Source organism: Sinocyclocheilus anshuiensis, unplaced genomic scaffold, assembly GCF_001515605.1.
Source record: "Sinocyclocheilus anshuiensis isolate Anshui unplaced genomic scaffold, SAMN03320099.WGS_v1.1 scaffold962, whole genome shotgun sequence".
Taxonomy (NCBI): Eukaryota; Metazoa; Chordata; class Actinopteri; order Cypriniformes; family Cyprinidae; genus Sinocyclocheilus; species Sinocyclocheilus anshuiensis.
Genome location: NW_015537985.1, coordinates 781,515 through 806,070, shown reverse-complemented (window position 1 = coordinate 806,070; position 24,556 = coordinate 781,515). Strand labels below are relative to the sequence as shown.

The following is a 24,556-nucleotide window of genomic DNA, read 5'->3' as shown; positions in this document are numbered from 1 at the left end:
CCATCATGGTAACACATGAAACTGAAATAATGCAATAAACATTCATTTAACAACATTAGGTGTAACAGACAACCCTAATATACAAAACTGACAAGAAAAAACTAAGAATAAACATAGTTATTTAAACAAAAAAACATCAAATTTGAAATGTAACGCAGGGAATTCTGAGAATGTCAATTTACGGTTATTCACTGTAAATTATACAGTCTTTTTCACTTCCAAAAACGGTATACTACCGTAAAATTAATGTCCAATACATGTAATGTCCAATACAGTTTTTCACCGTATATAGTAGGGGAATTTACCGTTAACCATTTAACAGGTTTTTGCTGTAGCATTTTTACAATCTTTTACCGTTAAATTCACGGTCATTTTTTAGTGTACCACCTAGTACTAAACATCCAGTGTATTGTCATTTCACATTTCATTCATTTAATGAAACTGTTTTAACCCTAAATGTCCCTCAAATATCCCTATTAACGTGTTTTGTGAACATTTCCGTAAAACGCTCAAAGAGAAAAATACAGTCTGTAGGGGGAGCACCATTTTAAAAAGATCATTTACATTTTTGGGCAAACTATGTTAATATTTACTCATGTTGTTTCAAATCTTTCTGAATTTCTTGTCTGGAATACAAAAGAAGACGCTTTGAGAAATGTGTGGGGTTTTTTTTGTCCATAAAATGGATGTTAAAGGCAACTGAAACTGTTGGTTACCAACATTCTTTTGTGTTCCACGGAAAAAAAAGTCAATCCTACAGGTTTTGAACAACGTGGATGAGTAAGAACATTTTTTTTTTAAGACACATAGTTGACAAGGGATCCATCGAAGAGCTGTTGAAATAAAACTGCACAGACAGGGGTGGCAAACATGAACACAGGAAAAAAAAAAATGAAACCAGAAACTCTGGTTTGCAGACAGAAGTTTATTATTCAGAACAGCCCCCTCAGTTTGGCAACAGCATGAATCATTTGTGTGGTGGCTCTATAAATATGTGCTATTTTTTTTGGCTGCTAAACTCATACACCAGATTTACACCACTTTAAAACAGCACCACTACCAATATACCACTTTAAAATAGTGACTTTACACATAGCCACACCGTCATGTCAATTTGACCATTTATCAAGTCTCTTTTGTCAACTTCCTCTCATAGAAACAAGCGAAACCTTCTCGGTCTCAGTAGCAAAAATTAAGTTTAGAGTGATAATATTTGGTTTTCAGGGCACATTCTTAGTAGTTTATGATTCTGCGAACAACTGAAATTATTCCACCAACAGTTTACCTCAATTTTCTCAAATCGGGTAACAGGTGCAATATTTGCATCAAGAGATATCGACTACACAGCCAGATGCAGCAAGACCAAAACATTTCTTTCTTGAAGAAAAGAAAACGGATAACAGTGAATCAACTCTAGACGGTTGTGGTATTAATGCAAATGGTTTTAAAATGCAAAAACCCAAAATAACTTAATCCAGTAAACAAACATCCTCTGTGAGTCCTGCCGTAGCTTCGCCTTCGGCTGGTTTAACAGTCAAGCATTAGTGCAGATTCTTACAAACACAGTGTCTCAGGTCATGACTCCAATCAGTCCTTCATCGCTCGTCACGTTGCCCTCTGGACTGTCACAAGCTGTTATGATGCCCAGGCCGAGCTCTGCTAGTTCATCCTGCATACTTGTGGTCACCATCATTTTGGGCTCCAGGCGATTACACAGCGTCCTGTAAGAAGGCAAAGGGTAGCCCAGTTCTCTTAGGTACTCGTATCCTTTAACCCCCACTGCGCAGCGGATTTTACGGGCTGTCAGTAAAGTACCATGGGACCACACTGCCCTCCGAGAACGCTTGGCTAACGTTAGGGCACGTATCTGATCCTCAAACAGAAACACCTGTAGCCCCTTCTCTATTTTACTCAGTTTGTAAAGGCGTTTCTTCATCTCCTCTGCCTGTGTAACAAAGAAAAGGAAAAATGTTACCTGTGTTTTCAATCGCTAATATGTACAATCTATTATGATTTCTAAGAATACACATTACCTCTCTCTGTAGTGTGACTGTGTGCTGCTGTTGCTGCTCCAGTCTGGTTTTATAATGCTGGCAGAGAGAGCAAGGTCGCTCCTCGTCTGCCCTCTGAACCCCATCCTCCTCTGAATCCACAGGGGGCTGTCGGCGGGCGTAACCATGGTCCCCCATGTTCAAGTCCTTTTCCACTAGTTGAACAACATAATATATTCATTTGCAGCACACAAAGTGCCCTAAAAGGGACTGTTCACCCCTAAATTTTCATAATTATTCTTGACATTGTATAGAAAAGAGTTGTTTAACCCTTGAATGTTTCGACAACCACTAGTACATATTGGAGCCTTTAGCAACTCGGAATGTATATCTAACACGGAAGAGCCTCTAAACTGCCCTGACATTGTAATAACAATTACAAAATAATAATAATAAAACATATTTTGTTATCTGTTGAAATTTGGGAGGGCTTTTTGAGCTACTGAAAATGATGATAGCTTTGCCACCATAATCACTTACAGTTACATTCAGCATCTGGCTCATATTGGGGATTTAAACATTTCGATGCATTAATCTTGAAATATTTTCATCATCTTCAAAATCAATATTTTGCAGCAGACAGCATCCTCATCAGATCCACCATTAACTGATGCAAACTAGCTCTGCAGTGAATCGCTGAACCATGTGAAGATTTGCTGGCGATACTTGAGTTTTATTTTGTTTTATGCTTGCGTAATTTTTATTAATTTCAGATATTTAACATTGCCACATATATACCTACACTATTACAAACTTTTTACAAAATTTTTTTTCAAAAATCAGAAAACAGACATTATTTTACAATTGTGCATTTTTTTCTTATTTTGTTGATAAATGGGGAAATAGAATACTTTTGATAGAGAATGCAAAAGTTTTGGAGGGGAATGCAAGGTGTAGTGAGCAAATGCAAAGTGTCTTGGGGGAACTGAATACTTTGCCAGAGAAGGCAAACATTTTTAGGAGTGAATACAAAGTTACTTGGGAAACACAATACTTCTGCAAGAGAATGCAAAAGATTCTCTGAGAAACGCAATAATTGTGCAAAAGAACACAAAAGTTTTGTGAGCGAATGGCAAGTTTCTCAGGAAAATGCAATACCTTAAATGGGGGAACGCAAAATTTTGCAAGCAAATGCAAAGATTCTTGGGGAAACGCAATGCTTTTGCTAATGAGAGCAAAAGTTTTGTGACCGAATGCCAAGTTTCTCAAGGGAAAAAAACAATCCCTTAGGCGAGGGAGTGCAAAAATTTTGTGAGTGAATGCAAAATTTCTTGGGGAAACGATACCTTTGCAAGAGCACACAAAAGTTTCGCGAGTGCATGCAAAGTGTCTTTGAGGAACACAAAACATTTGTGAGGGAATCCAAAAGTTTTGTGAGCAAATGCAAAGTTTCTCTAGGAAACACAATACCTTTGTGAGGGAATACAACAGTTTGGTGAGCACATTTTCAGGGAAACACAATAACGTTTTGCTAGTGAAAGCAAAAGCATTGATTTTTTCCCCCCTTCTCCTATTTTTCCATCACCTTGTCCCCTCAGAGGCTCTGTACTAATAACTTTACCTGGCTCATTTTTAACAGGTACCACTGCTTGAGGGGTGACAGGAGAGGGAGGGTCGGGTACATTGAATAGTGTGGGGATTGCGTTGGGTTTGAGCTTCCTTCCCCCTGCTGGTGATCTGGCGATCTCCTCAAACTGGCTTTCTTCAAAGTGGTCCTGCAAGTCATGTAAATAAAATAAAGCTTTATGGCAAAAATGTGCATATACGATTACAAAAAAATAATAATAAAGACTACTATAAGAATGATTTCATTGTTGTCTTCTGCAGAATTGAATACTCTAATGCTTTTCACTTGCCTGGCACAGTCTAGAGCAGGGAGTCGGTACAAAATCACGCCGACAGTTTACAAGCCACTTTCTCATGCGCACGGGGTCTTTCGGAAAGCGGAAGAGCTGCTTTCCAATAGTTGTAGAGTTCGAGCAGTTTGGAGCGGAGCATCCACCCATTTTTATTTACATTCGCCAAATGTTTAACTTATCATCTGGGCACAACAACGATGACACGTAGCGGTCTGCTAGCAGAGGACTTAGCAGGTGTATTATTAAAAATACTTTACACTTCAGAAAAAGATACAGCAGTTATTTTAGCAGACGCACGCAGTGACTTCATGTGCGGTCTCTTTAATGCTTTAAGTATAAAATGCGATTCCTTAAGACGAATTAAATACACTAGTAAGTGAAATGCAGAGTTTGTTTGAGCCAAAATGGCGTCGGTAACTTCTTCGGTAGGTTACTTGATGACGTGTTTGCTCCGAGTTGACTTTAGTTATGCCTGTATAAAATTCGTTCACATTTAGCAGATGTAAATTATTGTACATACGTGTATGCATGCGCAACATACTTATATTAAGATAAAGGGATAAATAATAAGTTAAAATAATACGTTTTCCTTATTTTCATGAAGATGCAAAACAATCATTTAAAATAGCTGTTTACCGTACGTTCCTCATTCAAGTTTAGAAGCCAAATAGACATGATCAGATTTCATTTTTCAACTGGCCTGATTAATAGTAGTTGTATTGCATTCAGTTCAGTAACAGTTAAATACAGAACAAAAAATACACTTCAAAGAATGTAAGAGAAAGAAGAACAACAACATTACAGAATAAACAAAAACAAACAAAAACGTTAACATATGAGCAGTTGTGAATATGAATTTGAAAAGCCTTTTTTTTTTCATAAGAAAGGGGTTCAAAGTATATGATGTTTTTTTGTCATTCTTCACTTGTGAATGTTACATTTTGCTGAACTAATTAAAATGTTAATGGTGTATTTATGTTATGTATATATATTGCTTAAACTGTCAAGTCCATTTTAAAGTAATTAATAGCATTTAGGAAATGTATTATAGTCTTCATCGAACCTTTACACTCCAGTCCAGTAGGTGGCAGAAACGCGCCTCATGCCAACCTTTATTAAACGTAGAAGAAACTCCAGCCGGAAGTATAGTATTTTTGTTTTGTTTTTTGTTTTTGGCTATAGTTCTCAAACGTCCAATCATTATGCGCTCCACACTCCTATCCAGTAGGTGGCGGGAATGCACCATTTAAGTTGGTTTGCCAACCGCCATTAAATTTAAAAGAAGAAGAAGAAGAAGAAGCCGGAATTTATCAAACGCGCTCTGCCTGAAGAACGGTGGGTTGAGGCTGGCTCTGGAGTCGGAGGCGGTTTGGCAACAGCTGATCTGTGACTGGAGAGTGCATGGTAGGAAGTGGCGTAGATTCCGGAAGTGATCCGGAAATGGAGGATGAAGTGTTTGACGCGGATGAAGGCGGGAATGGAAATAATGAATGGAGTATAGTAGAAAATCGAAAAAGAAAGAAAAGCTGGAGTAACGCATCTGCAACTGACAGTGAAAATGGAACACATCTGACAAGAAGAAGGAAGGAAGAGTATAAGGTAGTGATGAAACTTGAAACCGGATCTTTCAGTATCATTAATCCGCTGAAATTATCTAAAACAATTAAGGAAGTGATAGGACTGATTGAAAGTGTTAAGAAGTTGAGGGATGGTAGATTGATAATATATTGTAAGGATAGTAGGCAACAAAAGAAGGCTCTAGGAGTTAAATCGATCATGGGACAAAGTGTGATTTGTTCAGTACAAGAAGAAAAGAAATGGGTGAAAGGAGTAATAACAGGGATCCCCACAGATGTAACAGTTGAAAAGATTAAGAGAGGTCTTACGGGAGCCGCAGTGATTGAGGTGAAAAGACTAAAATGCAATAGGAATAATGAAAGGGGAGACAGTCTCTCTGTGATGATTCATTTTGATGAGGATAAGCTGCCTAGTAAAGTCTTTTTGGGATTTATGAGCTTCTCGGTCAGGCCCTATGTACCCCCTCCTCTAAGATGTTACAAATGCCAAAAGTTTGGGCATGTAGCGGCTGTATGCAGAGGCAAACAGAGGTGCGCAAGATGCGGCGGAGACCATGAGTATAAATCATACACAAATAGAAATTAAGTTAGCTTTAAGTAAAGCTGAATTCAAGAGAGTGATATCATATGTCATAAGTAAGAAGTGGCAAAAGTTATGGAATAATGGGTCTAAAGGAAGACATCTTTTCCAGATTCAGGAGTGTGTTGGAAATGAGAGGAAAAGATATGGAAATAGGAAGAAAGATGTCATCTTATCAAGACTAAGAATCGGACATACAGCATTAAACTATAGTCTTTATAAAATAGGTAAGCATGAATCGGGAAAGTGTGACAAATGTGGAGAATTAGAAACAGTGAAACATATTATTGTTGAGTGTTCTGCATATGAAAGGGAGAGATTTCAATTAATTCAAGAATTAGGATGGCTGGGAGTTGATAATATTTCTTTAAAAGTATTGTTAGGAAATGGGTCGAGGCAATCAAGAGTGCAAGAAAATATGTTTAAATACCTGAAAAACACAGGAACAATAGATAGAATCTAGTTTTTTTTTTCTTTTTTTTTTCTCCTTTCTTTCCCTTCTGTATTTCTTTCTTCCAAATTATTCACACTCCACACTCCAGATCAGTAGGTGGCGGTAATGCAGCTCTTCCGCTGGTTTGCCAAACCGCCATAAAGCACCAGAAGAAGAAGAAGAAGCCGGAAGTATACAAACTCACGCGTTACGAACACGGGCGATTGGATTTATAAAAGTGTGAAGAGCACATTTACGACGTTTAAGGAATAAAAATTGGAGCAGTTGGAAAAACGTGAAAGTTAGAAACTTATGATGGGAACATGAACATTATAGATATATTCGGTTCTAATTTGCTCTCCCAAATGGCATGTTGCCTACAGTATCTGCATTGAGAGCATTATCATTTAGTTTTACTTCTAAATAGCAGCGGTGTAAAGCGTTGACTTGTCGTTTAGAGCGGCAGTTTGCGGTTCAGTAAAGACCAGTAAGAAAATCGCTGTGTTTAGCAGATGTTAGTTTATCTGGTGAATTGTTATAATGTCATCCTCAATGATAGTCCCAGTTATAGATGTACAGGCAAATAACTTTAAGGAGTTGTGGGCAGCAATGGTGATAGCCATTAAAACATCTTCATTCATCGCCATTGATACGGTAAGAAAAAGCATCTGTATCTAGAAACTAAACCGAATGTGAAAATTCAAGTGCTAAATATCCTAACAGAACAAGATCAATCGTGTATGCTGTCTCTTGTAGGAACTGAGTGGTCTTGGATCAAGGAAAGCTCTTCTAGCTGAGTGAGTTGTGCGATTTAAACATTCATATCCAATATCTTAAAGGACGGGGAAAGTGTCAATGTGTTTTTTATTCTTCTTTCTTTCCTTCCTTTAAAGATCAATTGAAGACAGATACAAAGCCATATGCCATTCAGCCCGCACGCGGTCCATACTTTCATTGGGATTTGCTTGTTATAAAAAGCTTGACAACAAAGTAAGTCTGTGCCATTAACATTTATTTTTTACTCTGAATTAGGGCTGTAAAATCGATTAATCGCATCCAAAATAAGTCTGTGTCTACATAATGTATATATATCCACACACATACAGTGGGTATACAAACGAATCACCCCACTTTAAAATAATGACAATTTTTTGCTTTGCAGCCTGAAATGAAGATGGACAGTTTTTGTTTTATCCAGCTATATTTACTCAGTGCAACTTTTAACATTCAAGTGAAAGATATAACACCAGCATGTCAGAAACAAATTAATAAAAGAATAAAAAACCAATGGCACACAAAGCCATTTGACTTTCAACTGTGATCAGCTGTGGTCATTTTGATTATCTCAGCATGAAAAGAGCTTTCCCGGAGCATTTCAGTCCTGTAGTGCAAATGAAGCAAACTTTCATTATACAGATATGCTTTGACAACAGACTTTGCCCGGGTATTTAAGAATGACCATAACATTTCAGATGCTGTGCAATGAGATCGATCCGCTGGTTAGTCAGGTAATGCCGTCCCATATCGCAAGGTCACATGACATTTTTGATGCGCATGAAGGAATTTATTTGGCAAATGATTTTCCATCTCCCATTATTTGCATTAACCCTTTTTCACACAAGTCAAAAACCACCTCGAGCAAGTGTAAAAACTTGTTTGAGAATTAAGGGATTTTATTTATCCCGTCTCATAGCGCAAAGTCACATGACTTTTTCAATGCGCATGGTGGAATTTATTCGGTAAATGTGTTTCCATCGTAGTTTATGCGCATTTTTTCTTATCGGATAAAAAGTTTATCCTACTCAGTTGTGCGCATAAGTTTTTTTTATACGCATTTTTAGAATTTAAGTGCATCTTGGCGTTTCCAAATCCAAAATGTACATAAAAATAGGTGGATGGAAACATAAACTGACAACATTCTGGCAGAGGGCAGCAGATTTTCCTCAAGAATTTGATAGTATTTTGCTCCATCCATTTTTCCTAATCTTGACAAGTGCTCCAGTCCCTGTTGCAGAGAAAAAACGCCATAACAGGATATTACCACCTCCACGCTTTACTGTAGGAATGCTGTTATTATGAATGGTGAGCTGTATTGAATTTCCACCAGTAATATTGTTTGGTGTTGAGGCCAAATAATTCAGTTTTAGTCTCATCTGCCTCAGAATCTTCAAGGTGCGTTTTGGCAAAGCTCGTGACTGCATGTGGCCTTTCTTGAGGAGTGTCTTTTTTCTTGCAACCCTCCCATACAACCCACATTTGTGGAGAATTTGTGATATTGTTGTCACATGCACACAAATGACCACTCAGTCATAAATTCCTGCAGCTGCTTCAGAGTTGCTGTAGACCTCTTGGTAGCCTCTCTGACCGGTTTTCTCCTGGCTCCTTCATCCAGTTTGGAGTGACATCCTGATCCAGGGAGGGTCTGTGTTGTACCAAATACCTTCCACTTCTTAATAATAGACTTCACTGTGCTTCTAGGCATTGATAAAGACTTTGAAATATTTTTGTATCCATCTCCTGACTTGTGCCTATCCACAACTTTATCAAGGAGATCTTTTGGCAGTGCCTTGCCACCCATAGTTGATTGTTTGCTTCAGTTGCACTACCAAGGACTGAAACACTCCAGGAAAGCTTTTTTCATGCTGAGCTAATCAAAATGACCAGAGCTGATCACAGTTGAAAGTCAAATGGCTTTGTGTGCCATTGAGAAGGTGATTAGCTACACCTGATTGAGTTGACAAGTCATTTTTAGGAGGGGGTGATCCTTTTTCATTTTTTTTCCTGACATGTTGGTGTTATATCTTTCACTTGAATGTTATAAGTTGCACTGAGTAAATACAGCTGGCTAAAACAAAAACTGTATCTGTCTTCACTTCAGGCTGCAAAGCAACAAAATGTGATTATTTTAAAGGGGGGTGATTCTTTTCTATATCCACTGTAAATACCAGTAAGATGCTGTGAAAAATACCTTCAACAAAGAGACGTGCCCTTGTCCTTTTGTCTTCCACTCCACAGGCATATTCGCATTCATCATCTGGTCTGCACTCTTTGATTACAAGCTTGCATTCTTTTTCATCTTTTTCCATATGATATCTGAAAAAAAGATCATGATCATTAGCAAACATTTTCACATTATTACAGAGTACTTTCTTTCATGGTTCAGAACTCACCTTGGTCCTTCTCTGATTTCACGTCCGTTCCTGTACCATTTAACGTGGGCTTTTTCCTTAGACAATTTGCAAGTGAACTCAGCATCCTCAAACTCAGTGATGGTTTGGTCTCTGAGTTGAGCGGTGAAGATACCTTCCACTTCTTAATAATAGACTTCACTGTGCTTCTAGGCATTGATAAAGACTTTGAAATATTTTTGTATCCATCTCCTGACTTGTGCCTATCCACAACTTTATCAAGGAGATCTTTTGGCAGTGCCTTGCCACCCATAGTTGATTGTTTGCTTCAGTTGCACTACCAAGGACTGAAACACTCCAGGAAAGCTTTTTTCATGCTGAGCTAATCAAAATGACCAGAGCTGATCACAGTTGAAAGTCAAATGGCTTTGTGTGCCATTGAGAAGGTGATTAGCTACACCTGATTGAGTTGACAAGTCATTTTTAGGAGGGGGTGATCCTTTTTCATTTTTTTTCCTGACATGTTGGTGTTATATCTTTCACTTGAATGTTATAAGTTGCACTGAGTAAATACAGCTGGATAAAACAAAAACTGTGTCCGTCTTCATTTCAGGCTGCAAAGCAACAATGTGATTATTTTAAAGGGAGTGATTCTTTTCTATACCCACTGTATTTCTTAAATATATATATATGTATGTGTATGTATTCATATATACATTATAAATATACACAGACAGTTCACAGACATATGTTATGTAAACGTAGACTTTTATTTTGGATGCGGTTTAATCGTGATCAATCGATTTAACAGCCCTATTCTGAATATGTGAACGGACCTTACAATGATTCTTGTACATTTCCTGATTCTAGGCAGACAGCACATACCTGGTTCAGGTTTACAATCTGACCTTGCTTTGCTCAGAGGAATACATCATTGAACCTCAGTCAGTGCAGTTCCTTGTACAACATGGATTTGACTTCAACAAACAATATGCTGAAGGCATTCCTTATTCTAAGGGTAATGATAAAGTGAGTATGATTGAACCTATACAAAAAATATTGATAATAACTTTTCATCAAGAATTTTAAGATTTGGAGACTTAAGTAGGTGTGTTTTATGCTTGTTTTAGGGAGGTGATGCCCATGGGGTAAACCTGCGCTCCTTGTTCGTAGAACTGCTTAGGGCCAACAAGCCCTTGGTGGTCCATAATGGTCTGATAGACATGGTCTTCCCGTACCAGTGCTTCTATGCCCATCTACCTGAGCGACTGGGCACCTTTATTGCGGATCTGTCCCAGATGTTTCCCTCAGGCATCTATGACACTAAGTATGCAACAGAGTGAGCTGAGGTTTACAGCCTCATACCTGGAATATGCCTATAAGAAGTGGTATGTGTAATATCTCAATATGTCAAAAGTACAAAAAAAGTGTGCATGTCCATTCGGTACCTGAAATGAAAGATATTTTCTTTGTCCTCCACAGTAAGCTGGAAAATAGCAAAGCCATTGCAGGAGGTGGCAATGGGAGTCATGTGTTTATAGAGTTTTGTAAATATACAGGCAGCATGCAGAGCTACATAGACTACAGGCTGTGCTTGGACAACCAGAATCAGGATGGTGCCCTCAACATCTGTGTTCAGTTCTCTGTGAGTTCCTCAACTACCATTGGTTATACATGACCGTTCAGAAGTCAAAAGAGTGTTTTTTGTGTTTTGTTTTTTTTAAGAAATTTGCTCTCTTATTCAGCATGGATGGATGAAATCAAAGTAAAGAGAAATGACAGTAAATGTGTTTATATAGTTATGAAAGAATGCTGTTCTCCTGAACTTTCTATTAATCAAAGAATCCTGAACAATCGTATGGTGGTTTCCACAAAAAGCAACACAACTGTTTTCAACCTTGATAATATTAAGAATGTTTTTTGGGCAGCAAATCAGCATTAGAATAATTTCTGAAGGATCATGTGACACTGAAGACTGAAGTAATGGCTGCTGAAAATTCAGCTTTGCCATCACATGAATAAATTACATTTTGAAATAAATTAAAACAGAAAACAGTAATTTTAAAAATGTAGTAATATATCACAGTTGGCTGATCCACCTGACATTAAAATATCAATATATCTAAACATTTAATTCTCAAACTGATATAGAATCAACAATAAGGAAATATTTTTTAAATAATATGTCTTTAATGGCATCTTTTTACTATCAAGTGCTATGAAGATCAAGGTCAGTACTGTCAATATTGATACTTATATAAAATTCGATTTTATGCAAGTATAAACAGCAAATTATCAGATTTGTTTACTGACATTTACAGAATGTTCTTCTGTATGAATCTTATAACTTAATTTACATAAAGCCATTATAATAAATGTACTTCCACCTTTAGTGTGAAATAACTCCAGATGATGTTTCTGTCATTACTCCATCTGTTCTGGTTGAATGAGAGCTGTCTGTTTCATGTAAAACAAATAAAACCACAAGTTAATGATAACACTTGTGGTATTTTGTGAATATAAATACATATAATTAGAATTATAATAGGTCGTATACCTTAGGCCTGAAGGGATGTTATACTACAATTTACAACATTGTGACACTTGGTAATTGTTTTCTGCTCTAGGCGTATGGATGGTGTCCTAATGGCTCTCAATGCCCCGTGTCACATGACACAGACTTTATAATCCAGCATGATGAGAAGACCAGAGAAGACAAGAGGAAAAAAAGGAAGCGCAAGAACAAAAAGAAAGCTTCTCAAGGGCCTTCTGAGACATGCAGTTCCCCACAGGGCAAAAAGTCGCACTTTGAAGAGGCCAAGCTGGACCAGGCAGTGCCCATATCTGAACCAGCACTCCCTGAACATCAGGAAAAGACGGCGAGTTCTGAGCCAACAGATGCTGTGCATGCGTTTGAAGCTGGGAAAACAACCAGCAAGAATGGAAATGAGGAATCTCGGCCAGAAGCACCTTCTGAAGCTCCTGATAGACCAAAAGAGAAGAAAGTGGAAGGAGGAACTCACCGAGCAGGGTTTGACGCTTTCATGACGGGCTATATTTTTGCTTATGCCAGAAATCTGACAAAAAACACAGAAGAACCCAGCACTACTCCCCTTATCCCTGCATGTCTCAGTAAACTCTTCCTCAGTGGCAAGTCTGTTCCTCTACATGTAGCCAAAAGCACCTTCTCCAAGTCTTCAAAGGCTCATGTGCACAAGATGGACTATGTCTAGGGAAAAAGCACTGCTGTAAAACCTGAAGGAACTGCATAGAAACCTTTGATTTTCAGACTTCAATTTGTGTAAACGTTTGTTCAAATAAAATCAAAGTTTTTCTACTGTTTCCGGACCATGGCATGGCTGTTTTTCCTCTTCTGATTTATTTTAATCTAAATGTAGTATTCTTGTCAGTGTGCTAGACTAGATAAGCATTAGACTTAATAGATACTATGAAAGAGCCTTTAAATGCAAGGCTGGTGATGGGTTAGGTTTACTACAGTGGGTATAGAAAATAGAAAAAAATCACCCCCCTTTAAAATAAACACACATTTTTGCTTTGCAGTCTGAAATGAAGACGGACACAGTTTTTGTTTTATCCAGCTGTATTTACTCAGTGCAACTTGTAACATCCAAGTTAAAGATATAACACCAACATGTCAGAAAAAAAAAAAAAAAAGTTTCACCCCCCTGGTGTCAGTATTTTGTTGAATCACCTTTTGCTTTAATTACAGTCTTCAGTCTGTTGGATCTGTCTCTGTCTCTACTAACTTTGCGCACATCTAGACTTTGTAATATTTGCCCACTCTTTGCAGAACTGCTGAAGTTCAGTTCAATTTGATGGTGACCGTTTGTGGACTGCAGTCTTCAAATCATTCCACAGATTTTCAATGGGGTTTCAGTCTGAGCTCTGACTAGGCCAAGCAAGAACATTCACCTTTTTCTCCTTCAACCACTGTGTGCTCAGTCTTGCTGTGTGCTTTGGGTCATGTTGGAAGGTAAACCTTCTTCCCACTGACAACTTTCTGGCAGAGGGCAGCAGATTTTCCTCAAGAATTTGATAGTATTTTGCTCCATCCATTTTTCCTTCTATCCTGACAAGTGCTCCAGTCCCTGCTGCAGAGAAAAAAAACGCTGTAACAGGAAAATACCACCTCCATGCTTTACTGGAGGAATGCTGTTATTATGAATGGTGTGCTGTATTGGATTTCCACGAGTAATATTGTTTGGTGTTGAGGCCAAATAATTCAAAAACAAAACGATGAGATAATTCATCTGCCTCAGAATCTTCAAGGTGCGTTTTGGCAAAGCTAGTTGTGACTGCATGTGGCCTTTCTTCAGGAGTGTCTTTTTTCTTGCACCCCTCCCATACAAGCCACATTTGTGGAGAATTTGTGATATTGTTGTCCATGCACACAAATGACCACTCTTTGTCATAAATTCCAGCAGCTGCTTCAGAGTTGCTGTAGGCCTATTTGTAGTTGTGACTGCATGTGGCCTTTCTTGAGGAGTGGATTTTTTCTTGCAACCCTCCCATACAAACCACATTTGTGATATTGTTGTCACATGCACACAATGACCACTCTTTGTCATAAATTCCAGCAGCTGCTTCAGAGTTGCTGTAGGCCTATTTGTAGTCTCTGGCCAGTTTTCTCCTGGCTCTTTCATCCAGTTTGGAGTGACATCCTGATCCAGGGAGGGTGTGTGTTATACCAAATAAATACCTTCCACTTCTTAATAGACTTCACTGTGTTTCTAGGCATTGATAAAGACTTTGAAATGTTTTTGTATCCATCTCCTGACTTATGCCTGTCCATAACTTTATCCCAGAGATCTTTTGGCAGTGCCTTGCCAACCATAGTTGATTGTTTGCTTCAGTTGCACTACCAAGGACTGAAACGCTCCAGGAAAGCTTTTTTCATGCGGAGATAATCAAAATGACCAGAGCTGAAAGTCGAATGGCTTTGTGTGCCATTGCAAAGGTGATTAGCTATAACTGATTGAGATTATAAGTCATTTTTAAGAGGTGGGTGATCCTTTTTCCAAATCAGTGATTCTGTTTTTGTTTTTTCCCCCTGATATATTGGTGTTATATCTATCACTTGGATGTTTTAAGTTGAGTAAGAGTAAAGAGTAAATACAGCTGGATAAAACAAAAAATGTGTCCAACTGCAAAGCAACAAAATGTGATTATTTTAAAGGGGGTGATTCTTTTCAATACCCACTGTATATGGTTAATGAACAATGTACAAAAAGCAAAGCCAAAATAAAAATAAGACATTTTGAATTTATTTTAAACAAATGAGAATACACATGCATTTAAAGAATTAAAGCCATATAAATGGGGAAAATAAGTCCTGATCTGTCTTTGGTAGAAATATACATCTATGATTCAGTTACAAATCTACAATCTAAAAGAAAACAGTCAGGACTGAAAAAGCAGAAAAATAGAGTTAAGAATAAACTAGCAAGAAATGACCATTTTCAACATGTACAGAAATCTCTATTCATCAGATCGTATAAACAACAGTTTAAACAGTTCACAGACATGAAGACATAATAAAATGACTTTTTCATTATAAATACCAAAATAAATCTCTATAAAACTATCATGCCATGGTTAAATTCATTGCATAGAAATGTAGTGACAAATAGATTAAAAAAGTTCAAACCATTTAACTTATTTCAAGTGCAATTACGATTTTAAGTAGATACAGACATGGACTTTTTTTTTGAAGACCTGAGAGGTCAAAGAGTGAAAATGATCCTTGTTTTGAAATTACCATGGCACACCCCATTAGCGTAGGATCAAAACAGGACCTTTTTAAGATGTGAGATGACATGGAATGTTTGCTGTGTATTTTCTAGGCCCATGCAGTGCAAAAAAAGACACTCGATCACCTTTCTCCAAAGAGATTTGTTATTCGATAACTTCTGGAAAAAAAACAAAAAAAAAAAAAACAAATCAAACGTAGAAATGGCCAAAGCTGCTCACCTAAATAAGCATTAGATACTGTTTGTGAAAAAAAAACAAAAACAAAAAAACAGCATTTGTGGTATGTGCAACCAATAGCATGTATTATAAAGAAAAAAACATCACAGAATGTGTCTCATCATTAGCCGTGTGAGGTTACGTCCATTGTATCTCCCACTGTTGGAGTTCTTCATAGTGTGACGGGTAACTACTACCACATGGACCGGATCAGTGTTTCCACCTTTTTCCTGCTCTTTTGTTCAATTCAAGCCGCCCTTTTAGCTTAAGTTACAAGGGTTTACTTTCCCTCAAAAAAAAAATAAAAAAAAATAACTTATAATCATATTAAATATTTAATGAATATAATCTCTGTTTGCGTGACATCTGATCAGTTCAAACTTGAGGAAGTGTCCTCAACCATCTAGATATCACATCTGGAGATGCGTTCTCCTGAAGATGAAGCTTTGCAGGCTGTGAGGACTATCGGACAGAGTTCCTGTGGCTCCACAGACATGCTCAGCGTGAGTGAGTTCTTGTTGGAGATCATCAAGCCATCCTGGTCTTCAGCCTCCATGTCCTCGCATAAGCCGCCGAGACTTCTGTTCTGTATCTGGCTGAGGATTGTGTCCTTATCGTCCGCAGGGCTTCCTCTGCTGCTGGAGCAGTCCATGGCCTCCGATTCTCCTCCCTCAGAGGGTACCGGAGATGACCAATCCTCTGCCGCTCCCACTTCCTCCTGTCTTTCGGCTCGCGGCTTGTACGGAGGGATCTCAGCAACAGCGTACTTCTTAGCCCAGCTGCTCAATGCTTTTTGCCTGCTTTCACCGCCGGGCTGTCCGGCCTCGCTCTTGGACGTGGGGTGAGATGAGAATAAGACATCTGAGTGGGGCAGCTGGGGAGAGACGGGGAGCGAGTGGCACTGCCGACCGGGCAGCTGCCAGGTCTCTGGCCAGGATGGGAAGCAGTTGTTGCCGGAGGCTCCCGTGCTGATGTTGGGGTGAGGCTGGTATGAGCTTTGACTGCCGTGAGGCGAGTGCAAATCAAACATGAGTGAGAAGACCGATTTGCTGGGCATGTCGTAAAACTTGATCTTGCCACCTTTTAAGTCCTCTCTGGCACTGAAAGGGTTGACTTTCGGTTGCCCGTGTATGAAGCCCCTAGGTCCTGGGTTGTAGTAAGGGTCACTGACGTTCACTTTGCGAGCAGGCTTACGAGAGAAAATATCAGACTGGCTACGGGAAAGACAGATGTTGCGATGTGGACGGGGGGACTTGGGTGGAATCTTGTCATCCTGAAAAACAAGAGGATTTAACCTCTTTATACCCTTTTCACCTGGACCTAGAACAACAATAAGAGAGACATTAGGCAAATTAGGTAACATTATCTAACTGAGATTAATAAATGCTGTACAAGTATTGTTCATTGTTAATAGTCAGGTCTATCTATACTAATACATTTTACCATTTAAACTCATAAATTATCATTCACCTTCACAACCATTTTCAAAGTTTGGGGTCAGTATTTTTTTTTTTTAAATAAAATTAATTATTTTATTCAGCAAGGATGCATTAAATTGATCAACAGTGACATTTAAAATGTTACAAAAGATTTTAGTGCAAATAAATGCACTTTTAAATTTTGCTTTCAAAGAATCCTAGTAAAATAGTAAAAACGGTTTCCACAAAAATATGATAAAGCACAACTGTTTTCAACATTGATGATAATAAGAAACATTTCTTGAGCAGCAAATTATCATATTAGAATGATTTCTGAAAAATCATGTGACACTGAAGACTGGAGTAATAGCTGCTTAAAATTCAGATTTGCCATCACTGGAATAAATTACACTTTAAAATATATTAAAATAGAGTTATTTTAAATTGTAATAATTTACGATATTACCGTTTTTACTGTATTTTTGATCTAATAAATAAAGCCTCGGTGAACATAAGACACTTTTCAAAAACATGAAAAAAAATATAATAATCTTATCGACCCCAAACTTTTGGAATGGCAGTGTATATTAATAAATACTGAAAGAATAGATGTTCATCCTAAGTTAATGATTATACCAAATGCATTGCCTAATATACTGATATTTATTCATTCACTTGACAAGTGTAAACACTGTAGCACTATCAAAACATTGCTGAGTTAGTCGGAGCATATTGACCAGAGCCTGATATAACAACACTGGCTCAACCAATGGAGTGAGTTTGGAGTGTGGCTAACTATTTGTTGACCAATGGCAGATGCAAGGAATGTTCCGAAAACCTGCTTAAAAACAATATTTTTGCTAGTCACCAAATAGAATCAACAAATAATAAAAATAATTTTGAACATTAGGGGGAGACATAATCTGTAATGTTCATTTGAATATGTGGAAGGCTTTGAGCTTAATCATGTTTACCATATCAAAACTCAAAAATACACAGCACTGAAAAAAAATACAGTACATATCAAATATTATCAATTTAAAATAAGTTTAGTATTTTAACATATTTGAAAATGTAATTTAGTCTTGTAATGGCAAAGCTGAATTTCCTGCTGTCATTACTCCAGTCTTCAGCGTCACATGATCCTTCAGAAATCATTCTAATATGCTGATTTAATGTTCAAATAATATTCCTTATTATCAATGTTGAAAACAATTTTTGTGGAAATTGTAGTGCATTTTTCAGAATTCTTTGAAAGAAACATTTATTTGAAATTAGGGCTGTGTGATAAGGACAATCTTTATTTTCTATATTTATTTAAAAATAACATGTTATTTCACATCCTAAATGTAAGAATGTAAAATGTGAAATAAAAACAAAAACTAATACATAGAAAATGTGCATATAAGTCTATGAAAACAAATACAATGAATGTAACCACATAGGATATGCCATATATACGTGCAAAAATAAAAAATAAATCACATTACATTCTAACATAACATTACAATCTAAAAAAAAAAAAAAAAAAAAAAAAAAAAAAACGTGCTTAAAGCAGGGGTTAAAATTTTAAATGAATATGAATAAAAACAAAAGAACAGGCTAAATGTTAAGTGGTAAGAGAATCACACATTCACTCGTCTGAGCATTGTAATTATATTAGCCTGTATTTGATTTACCCCATTACAGTTGTGTCTTTACAGTTATTGCTATCATAAAAATACACTTACTTGTAGATTTAAAATTCTACATATGACACATAAATGTTCATCAAACTACTGTATATCAATATAAATGGTAATGTCTCATCCTATATTGTTTATAAAATATATTGATATATCGTACAAACTCGATATACTTCATAGAAATAAAAATATTTTGTCGTTTACTGTCAATTCAATGCTTCATGGATGAATATAAAGACCTCAGATTTTGAATGGTAGTGTATCTGAAGCACGAGGCTCAATGAGGCTCTAATCTCTTCTAGCAATACATTGTTTTGTGACTTATTCCTTGTTTGTTCAGGACATGAATTAGCACTAAACGGAAACTGGGCTGTGAGATTGCAAAGAAGAGAGGGAGAAAGTAAAAGCTGTGCATTATAAGTAATTCTCACATCAGGAAAGAACATCCAATCCATAAAGCTCATATAAAAGAGAGTTTTACTGTCTCCAATCCGTTCGTTTTTTTAGACTCCTTGTTCTTAGAAGTCACTGGCCCTGCGATATTACATGGAAAGTGAGTGCTGGATGGTATGAGCAAAGCCTCAGGGGGCGACAGGCTGTACAAACTCTCTGTCAAAACAACTCGCATCAAAGATGTGTTCAAAGCACATCAAAGCTTTTGGTTTAGTGCCAGAAATAGTGAATGAAATATTACGCCATAGACACCTGTAGTTTTCATGATCACCTTGGCAGTTTGCAGGTTAGACAAATCAATATTGGGAGTGAAATAAGGGTGTTTGAGTAAACACACACCTTTGGGCAAGGCTTTTTTCTCCACCTCTCCGGCGGTTAGTAGCATCCTCTCCCTCTCAGAGTCGTCAGCTTTTAGCTTTTTCTGGATTTCTTCCAGTCTCTTTACTATATCTGGGAACGAAGGCCTGAGCTTTGGATCCATCTGGGATATAAGTGGAGGCAACAAGAACATAAAAACACATCAGTGTCTAAATCTGGAGGAGCGCCATGTTCTCACTTCTATTCTAAGAATGCTACACTGCACATATATTATAGTGGGACAGTTTCATTTTCATGGTGAAAACAACTAACAATGTTGCAGTTGCTCGTCTGTTGATAAACTATAATATAATATTATTATATAATAGTATATAATTATACTACAATATATATTATGCAAGATGGATATACTACCATTCACAATTTTGGCTATATGGTATTAGTATGTCGTGGATCCAAATGTGGTTTTAAATCAGATACATATCCGATATCTGGACATCCAACCAATGTCTAAACACACATATCCGATTCCCCGCAGAACTCCCAATGCGAGGGCAACACGTTTGCCCATAAAGATTGTGTTTTAATGCCGGTGTGCTGTTTGCGCTCGCATTTTATTGAGATGGAAGAAATTGTACATTCAAGAGCTGGTTTTCAACCCCTGCCCCGTGAATTGTAGAAATACAACAGCTAAAAGCTACATTATATTTCTCAGCAATGAGGTGATAACTAAGCAGTTTTTGTAATTAAACCAACAAGCTTCACTTGTTCGCAAACTTCACATTCGCTCGCGCATTCTCTCTTTCGCTCTCGTTAATTCATTTGAATTAATTTCAATAAATATCATCTTGGAGCTACTTTATTTCACTAAAGAATTCTACCTCTAACGAGCTGTAGATAAAATAGCCTAACGAAATGAAAATTACCATTATTTCCCGTTATTTATCCGTTCAGTCAGATTTTGTGCTGCAGAACATCCATGACAGCCGTTGTCCATGCTGGAAAATAATAATGGCCACTCGACGTGAATTATATAAATAATTTTAATAGCACGGCCATTCAAAACCCGAGGGTCTACCATGTGCATAATAAAGCGATAACTGCAGACAATCCTTTTGGGCGGGAATTAATTTAAACACAGATATCGGATACCAGTCGTGTCTAAAGTGAGTGTAAACAGACGGGCCGGATATGGTCAAAAGATTAGATCTGTGCATTAAGACTTAGTGTAAATGCAGCCTTGGAATATTTATAAGAGGTGCTGACAGTATCTGTTCCCGGTTTGTTGTGGTTTGTTTTAGTTTCTGGGTTTTGAAAAAGTAATACAAAAATTCTAAACAGTTTGGGGGTGATCAAATTTGTAAGATTTTTGAAAGTAGTATATTATGTTGCACTAATTTAATCAAAAATACAGTAAAAACAGAATTAGTTGGTGCTCAGGACACTTTTCTTATTATTATTAAAAAAAAAAAAAAAAAAAATTCTCTCTTTATTTATTCCTTCTCTTTCTAGCTTGTACTTATTTGAACAATGTCTAAGAACTTGGTATTACAACCACTTCCTGTGTCTGTTTGCCTCTTTAAGAAGAATCGCTTTATGTATCCCCCAATTGTAAGTCGCTTTGGATAAAAGCGTCTGCTAAATGACTAAATGTAAATGTAATGTAAATGTATTATCAGTTGAAAACAGTTTAATATATTCTGCTTCAATATTTTTACTGCTTAATATTTTAATGGAAGCCACAATCCATTTTTTCAGGATTCTGATAAATAGACAGTTAAAAAAAGAACAGCATTTATTTGAAATAGAAAACTTAAGTAAGTAGTAACATTATAAATGTCTTCACTTTTGACTTCTCAATTTAATGTGTCCTTGCTGAGAAAAAAAAAAAATCTTACTGAGCCCAAATTTTTGAATGGTAGTATTTATTAGGAAACTATGGAATTATAATTATTAAATAAAAATATAGGATAGTTAGGATCAATTACTTGGTGCTTTCTCAAAAGTATTACAAGAACCACTAATGGATTGGAAAACAGAAACTCACATTGCAACAGTTGAAGGCAAGCTGCAGGAAGTCTGGGGGACAATCTCCAACCATGTGCTGGAAGGCGTGGTAATCCAGGCCAAAGTTCTGCAAGGAGCAAATGTGGGGGTAAATGTACTCGGGACAAAGAGGCTTTAATTACTAGCTTAACTTAAGTGATGTAGTTACAGAGTTGATCTCCAATACATTTATTGGAGAGGTTTAAAACAGTGAATTACTGCTCACTTCAGTGCGTGGTAGGTAGTCAGGGTCAGCCTGTATCCTTGCAATTATCTCACACAAAATAATGCCATACGAAAAGACATCAGCCTAGAAATTAATACAGAGAAATGATAATGTGTCCTGAAAGATGCTGGCAAGAAACAAGCCTTGTGATAGTGCCGAGTGTCAACTGCAACTGAGAATCCAACCTTCTCATTATAATGCTCGTCTCTCAACACTTCTGGAGCCATCCAGAATGGGGATCCCACCACGGACAGCTTTTCCCCCTCAAAACTGAACACACAGAATTATGGTCAAAAGAATGCCATGTCAAAATGCTTTCACACATTACAGAAATACAGGCACTTAAGCACTTACAATGAGTAAATGGCACCTGAAAGTTCAGTTGAGGCAGCAGTACTTTGAAAAGGGAAGTCTTTGAACAATGTGTGTTGAATAGGGAAGGGGTGACCAGTCGATCAACAACATGACTACTCAATTAGCTTTGTCAGATTTTTTCCCTTTTTTCGTTTCAATGTTTTTAGCAGCAGTGCTTTAAATAGATCTTTTGTCAGACCGTTTTACACAACATCGTCTAGCACGTTATGGCATTGGCATTCACCGCACATTCAAAGGGAAAGTTCACCCAAAAAATAAAATTCATCAATTACAAAGACTTTTGTTCATTTTTGAACAAAAATATTTTTAATAAAACCTATCTTTAATAAGACACGAACAGTTGATATATGATTTAAAGCTCAAACTTGCTTACGCGCATTCAAGAAAAACCTCGTTTTAGCACATCAGGCAAGCATGCAGTCAAGCATTTTTGATGTGCTCTATGTATGTGTGTTACTCTATTTTTATATGTGAATAAAAGTCAAAATTAAATGCATTCATCATATAAAGTGACCTTCAAAAAAAACTTGGATTAAACCTCTCCATTCATGTGGATTACTTTTACAATGACTATTTTTTTGAAGCGTCAAAGTTTTGGTTGAGTGGATAGTAAATGAAGGGACAGAAATTTTATTAAAATATTTCAGTGGAGGGTTTCATTAAAAATATTTTCCATTTGTTTTGAAAACGAATGAAGGTCTTATAGGTTTGGAACGCCATGAGGGTGAATAATTAATGACAATTTTCATTTTTTTGGTGAACTAAACCTATAAAACGGTGTGTAGGTTAAAAATACAGCAAATTTAACAAACTTTTCTTGAGACCCCTGCAGTCGGCTCTATTCTGTCATGCTCAGTCTAGCTGCTTTTGAAAGCACATCTTAAAAGTGCATGTCATGTAAGCATTAACTACAAAAATGAGTCCAATTGGGGTCCGGTGAACCTGAAATCAGTCTAATTATACAGAGCTTCCAGATTACTTGACTAGTTGTTCAGGTAACCAAATCGACTATTCATTTTTATTGAAAATATGTAAGATTGCACTAGTAGTGAGGAGGTCATGGGAGAGAAAGGGTCTTGAGCTGCCCTGGTATTATTAGCTCTCTTAAAAGTTGACTTTGGACAGTATGTTCCTTCCAAAACAGATAGCACCACCCCCTGGCAGTACTGCTTGCACCTCACCATTGCTTCCTTTCAGATTAGCAAAACAGAAGGATGCCCACTCTGCTGCTGTTATAATCAGCACAGTGAAATTAGTGCATGTTTTATTTGTTTTGTAAAGTCTCCATGTTGCCCGTTACTCACTCATGACTGGGGATTTTCTCAGCAAGGCCGAAGTCTCCAACGATCGCGGTGTAGCCATTCTCATCAGACTTGATCAGGCAGTTCTGAGAGAACCATCAAAATGAAAGAAACAGTAACTACTGTTACTGAACATATTGCTCCTCCCACAGGATACCTTACACTTGAGATTCAGTCAATTAGAATCACTTAAACAGAAAGTAATGATGTAGCGAGGACAGCCACAGGGGTGATTCCCACAGTGTATAATTATGGGAAGTCCCACAAGTGCTTAGGAGAGAATGCAACAGCTGGAGGTAAAGACAGCATGTCAGCGCATACCACCAACAAGAGCACTGTGAAGACTAAATCAAAAGCACCTGTTTCAGTGCTGACTGACATGGTCTTCTTGTTTATAAAGTTACATCATTAAACCCACAGGACAAGTGTACCTTCAGTACATCCTGTAGTTGCCTACCTTCATAAAGCTAATAAAATCAAGCAATGTAATGATTATTTATGACATTACATACACTACCGTTCATAAGTGTGGTGTCAGTAAGATTTTTTAAAATTAATTAATACTTTTATTCTGCAAAGAAACATTAAATTGACCAAAAGTGATGGTGAAGGCATTTCACTGTCATGTGAAATTTTACAAAAAATCTCTCTCAAATAAATAGTTATTTGATATCTTTTGAATGATCTATTCATGGAAAACCCTGAAAAAAAGGTAGCGTAAAAATATTAAATAGCACAAATGTTTTCAACATTGATAATAAGAAATGTGTCTTGAGTACCAAATCAGCACATTATAATGATTTCTGAAGGATTATGTGACACTGAAGACTGGAGTAATGAGGCTGAAAATTCAGCTGTCAACACAGGAATAAATTCCATTTTAAAATACATTAAAATAGAAAATGTCATGATTGCAGGCAATAAACAAGATGACAGAGTCCTGTACCTTGGAGGTGAGATCTCTGTGAAAAATGCCCTTGGAGTGTAGGTAACTGAGGCCCATGGCGATCTCTGAGGCCAGTTTGACCCGTGTGGTCCAGCTCAGGTACTTATTGCTGTCCAGCAGCTGCTCCAAGTTGCCACCATTAATATATTGAAAAAAAAAAGAAAAAAAAAAA

At 37.2% G+C, this 24,556-nt stretch overlaps 3 protein-coding genes across 4 annotated transcripts in view; 1 reads left to right on the top strand and 2 right to left on the bottom strand.

Moving 5' to 3' along the window:
* Nucleotides 1–918: 918 nt before the first annotated feature.
* On the bottom strand, nucleotides 919–4,440 carry LOC107674450 (52 kDa repressor of the inhibitor of the protein kinase-like). Its single transcript, XM_016468428.1, has 4 exons — nucleotides 3,908–4,440; nucleotides 3,613–3,766; nucleotides 2,034–2,206; nucleotides 919–1,945 (listed from the first exon to the last, which is right to left on the bottom strand). Exons 1-4 carry the CDS (start codon nucleotides 4,055–4,057, stop codon nucleotides 1,571–1,573), a joined length of 852 nt encoding a protein of 283 aa, XP_016323914.1. The 5' UTR covers nucleotides 4,058–4,440; the 3' UTR covers nucleotides 919–1,570.
* A 2,130-nt stretch (nucleotides 4,441–6,570) lies between these two features.
* On the top strand, nucleotides 6,571–13,154 carry LOC107674219 (target of EGR1 protein 1-like). The gene is given in 8 exon segments (XM_016468136.1): nucleotides 6,571–7,154; nucleotides 7,257–7,297; nucleotides 7,394–7,490; nucleotides 10,499–10,657; nucleotides 10,759–10,967; nucleotides 10,969–11,016; nucleotides 11,111–11,273; nucleotides 12,256–13,154. Coding segments are annotated over 8 exon segments (1,437 nt in total). The 5' UTR covers nucleotides 6,571–7,040; the 3' UTR covers nucleotides 12,862–13,154.
* A 1,871-nt stretch (nucleotides 13,155–15,025) lies between these two features.
* Nucleotides 15,026–24,556, bottom strand: part of LOC107674209 (dual specificity testis-specific protein kinase 2-like) — a 35,973-nt gene continuing 26,442 nt past the window's right edge. For both annotated transcript variants that reach the window (XM_016468122.1, XM_016468115.1), the window contains exons 5-11: nucleotides 24,385–24,531; nucleotides 23,442–23,524; nucleotides 21,948–22,032; nucleotides 21,763–21,846; nucleotides 21,538–21,624; nucleotides 19,512–19,653; nucleotides 15,026–16,936 (exon numbers count right to left, since the gene is read on the bottom strand). In XM_016468122.1, the coding sequence (XP_016323608.1) occupies nucleotides 16,020–16,936; nucleotides 19,512–19,653; nucleotides 21,538–21,624; nucleotides 21,763–21,846; nucleotides 21,948–22,032; nucleotides 23,442–23,524; nucleotides 24,385–24,531 (1,545 nt within the window). In that variant the 3' untranslated portion in view covers nucleotides 15,026–16,019. The remainder of the gene's footprint in view (nucleotides 16,937–19,511; nucleotides 19,654–21,537; nucleotides 21,625–21,762; nucleotides 21,847–21,947; nucleotides 22,033–23,441; nucleotides 23,525–24,384; nucleotides 24,532–24,556) is intronic.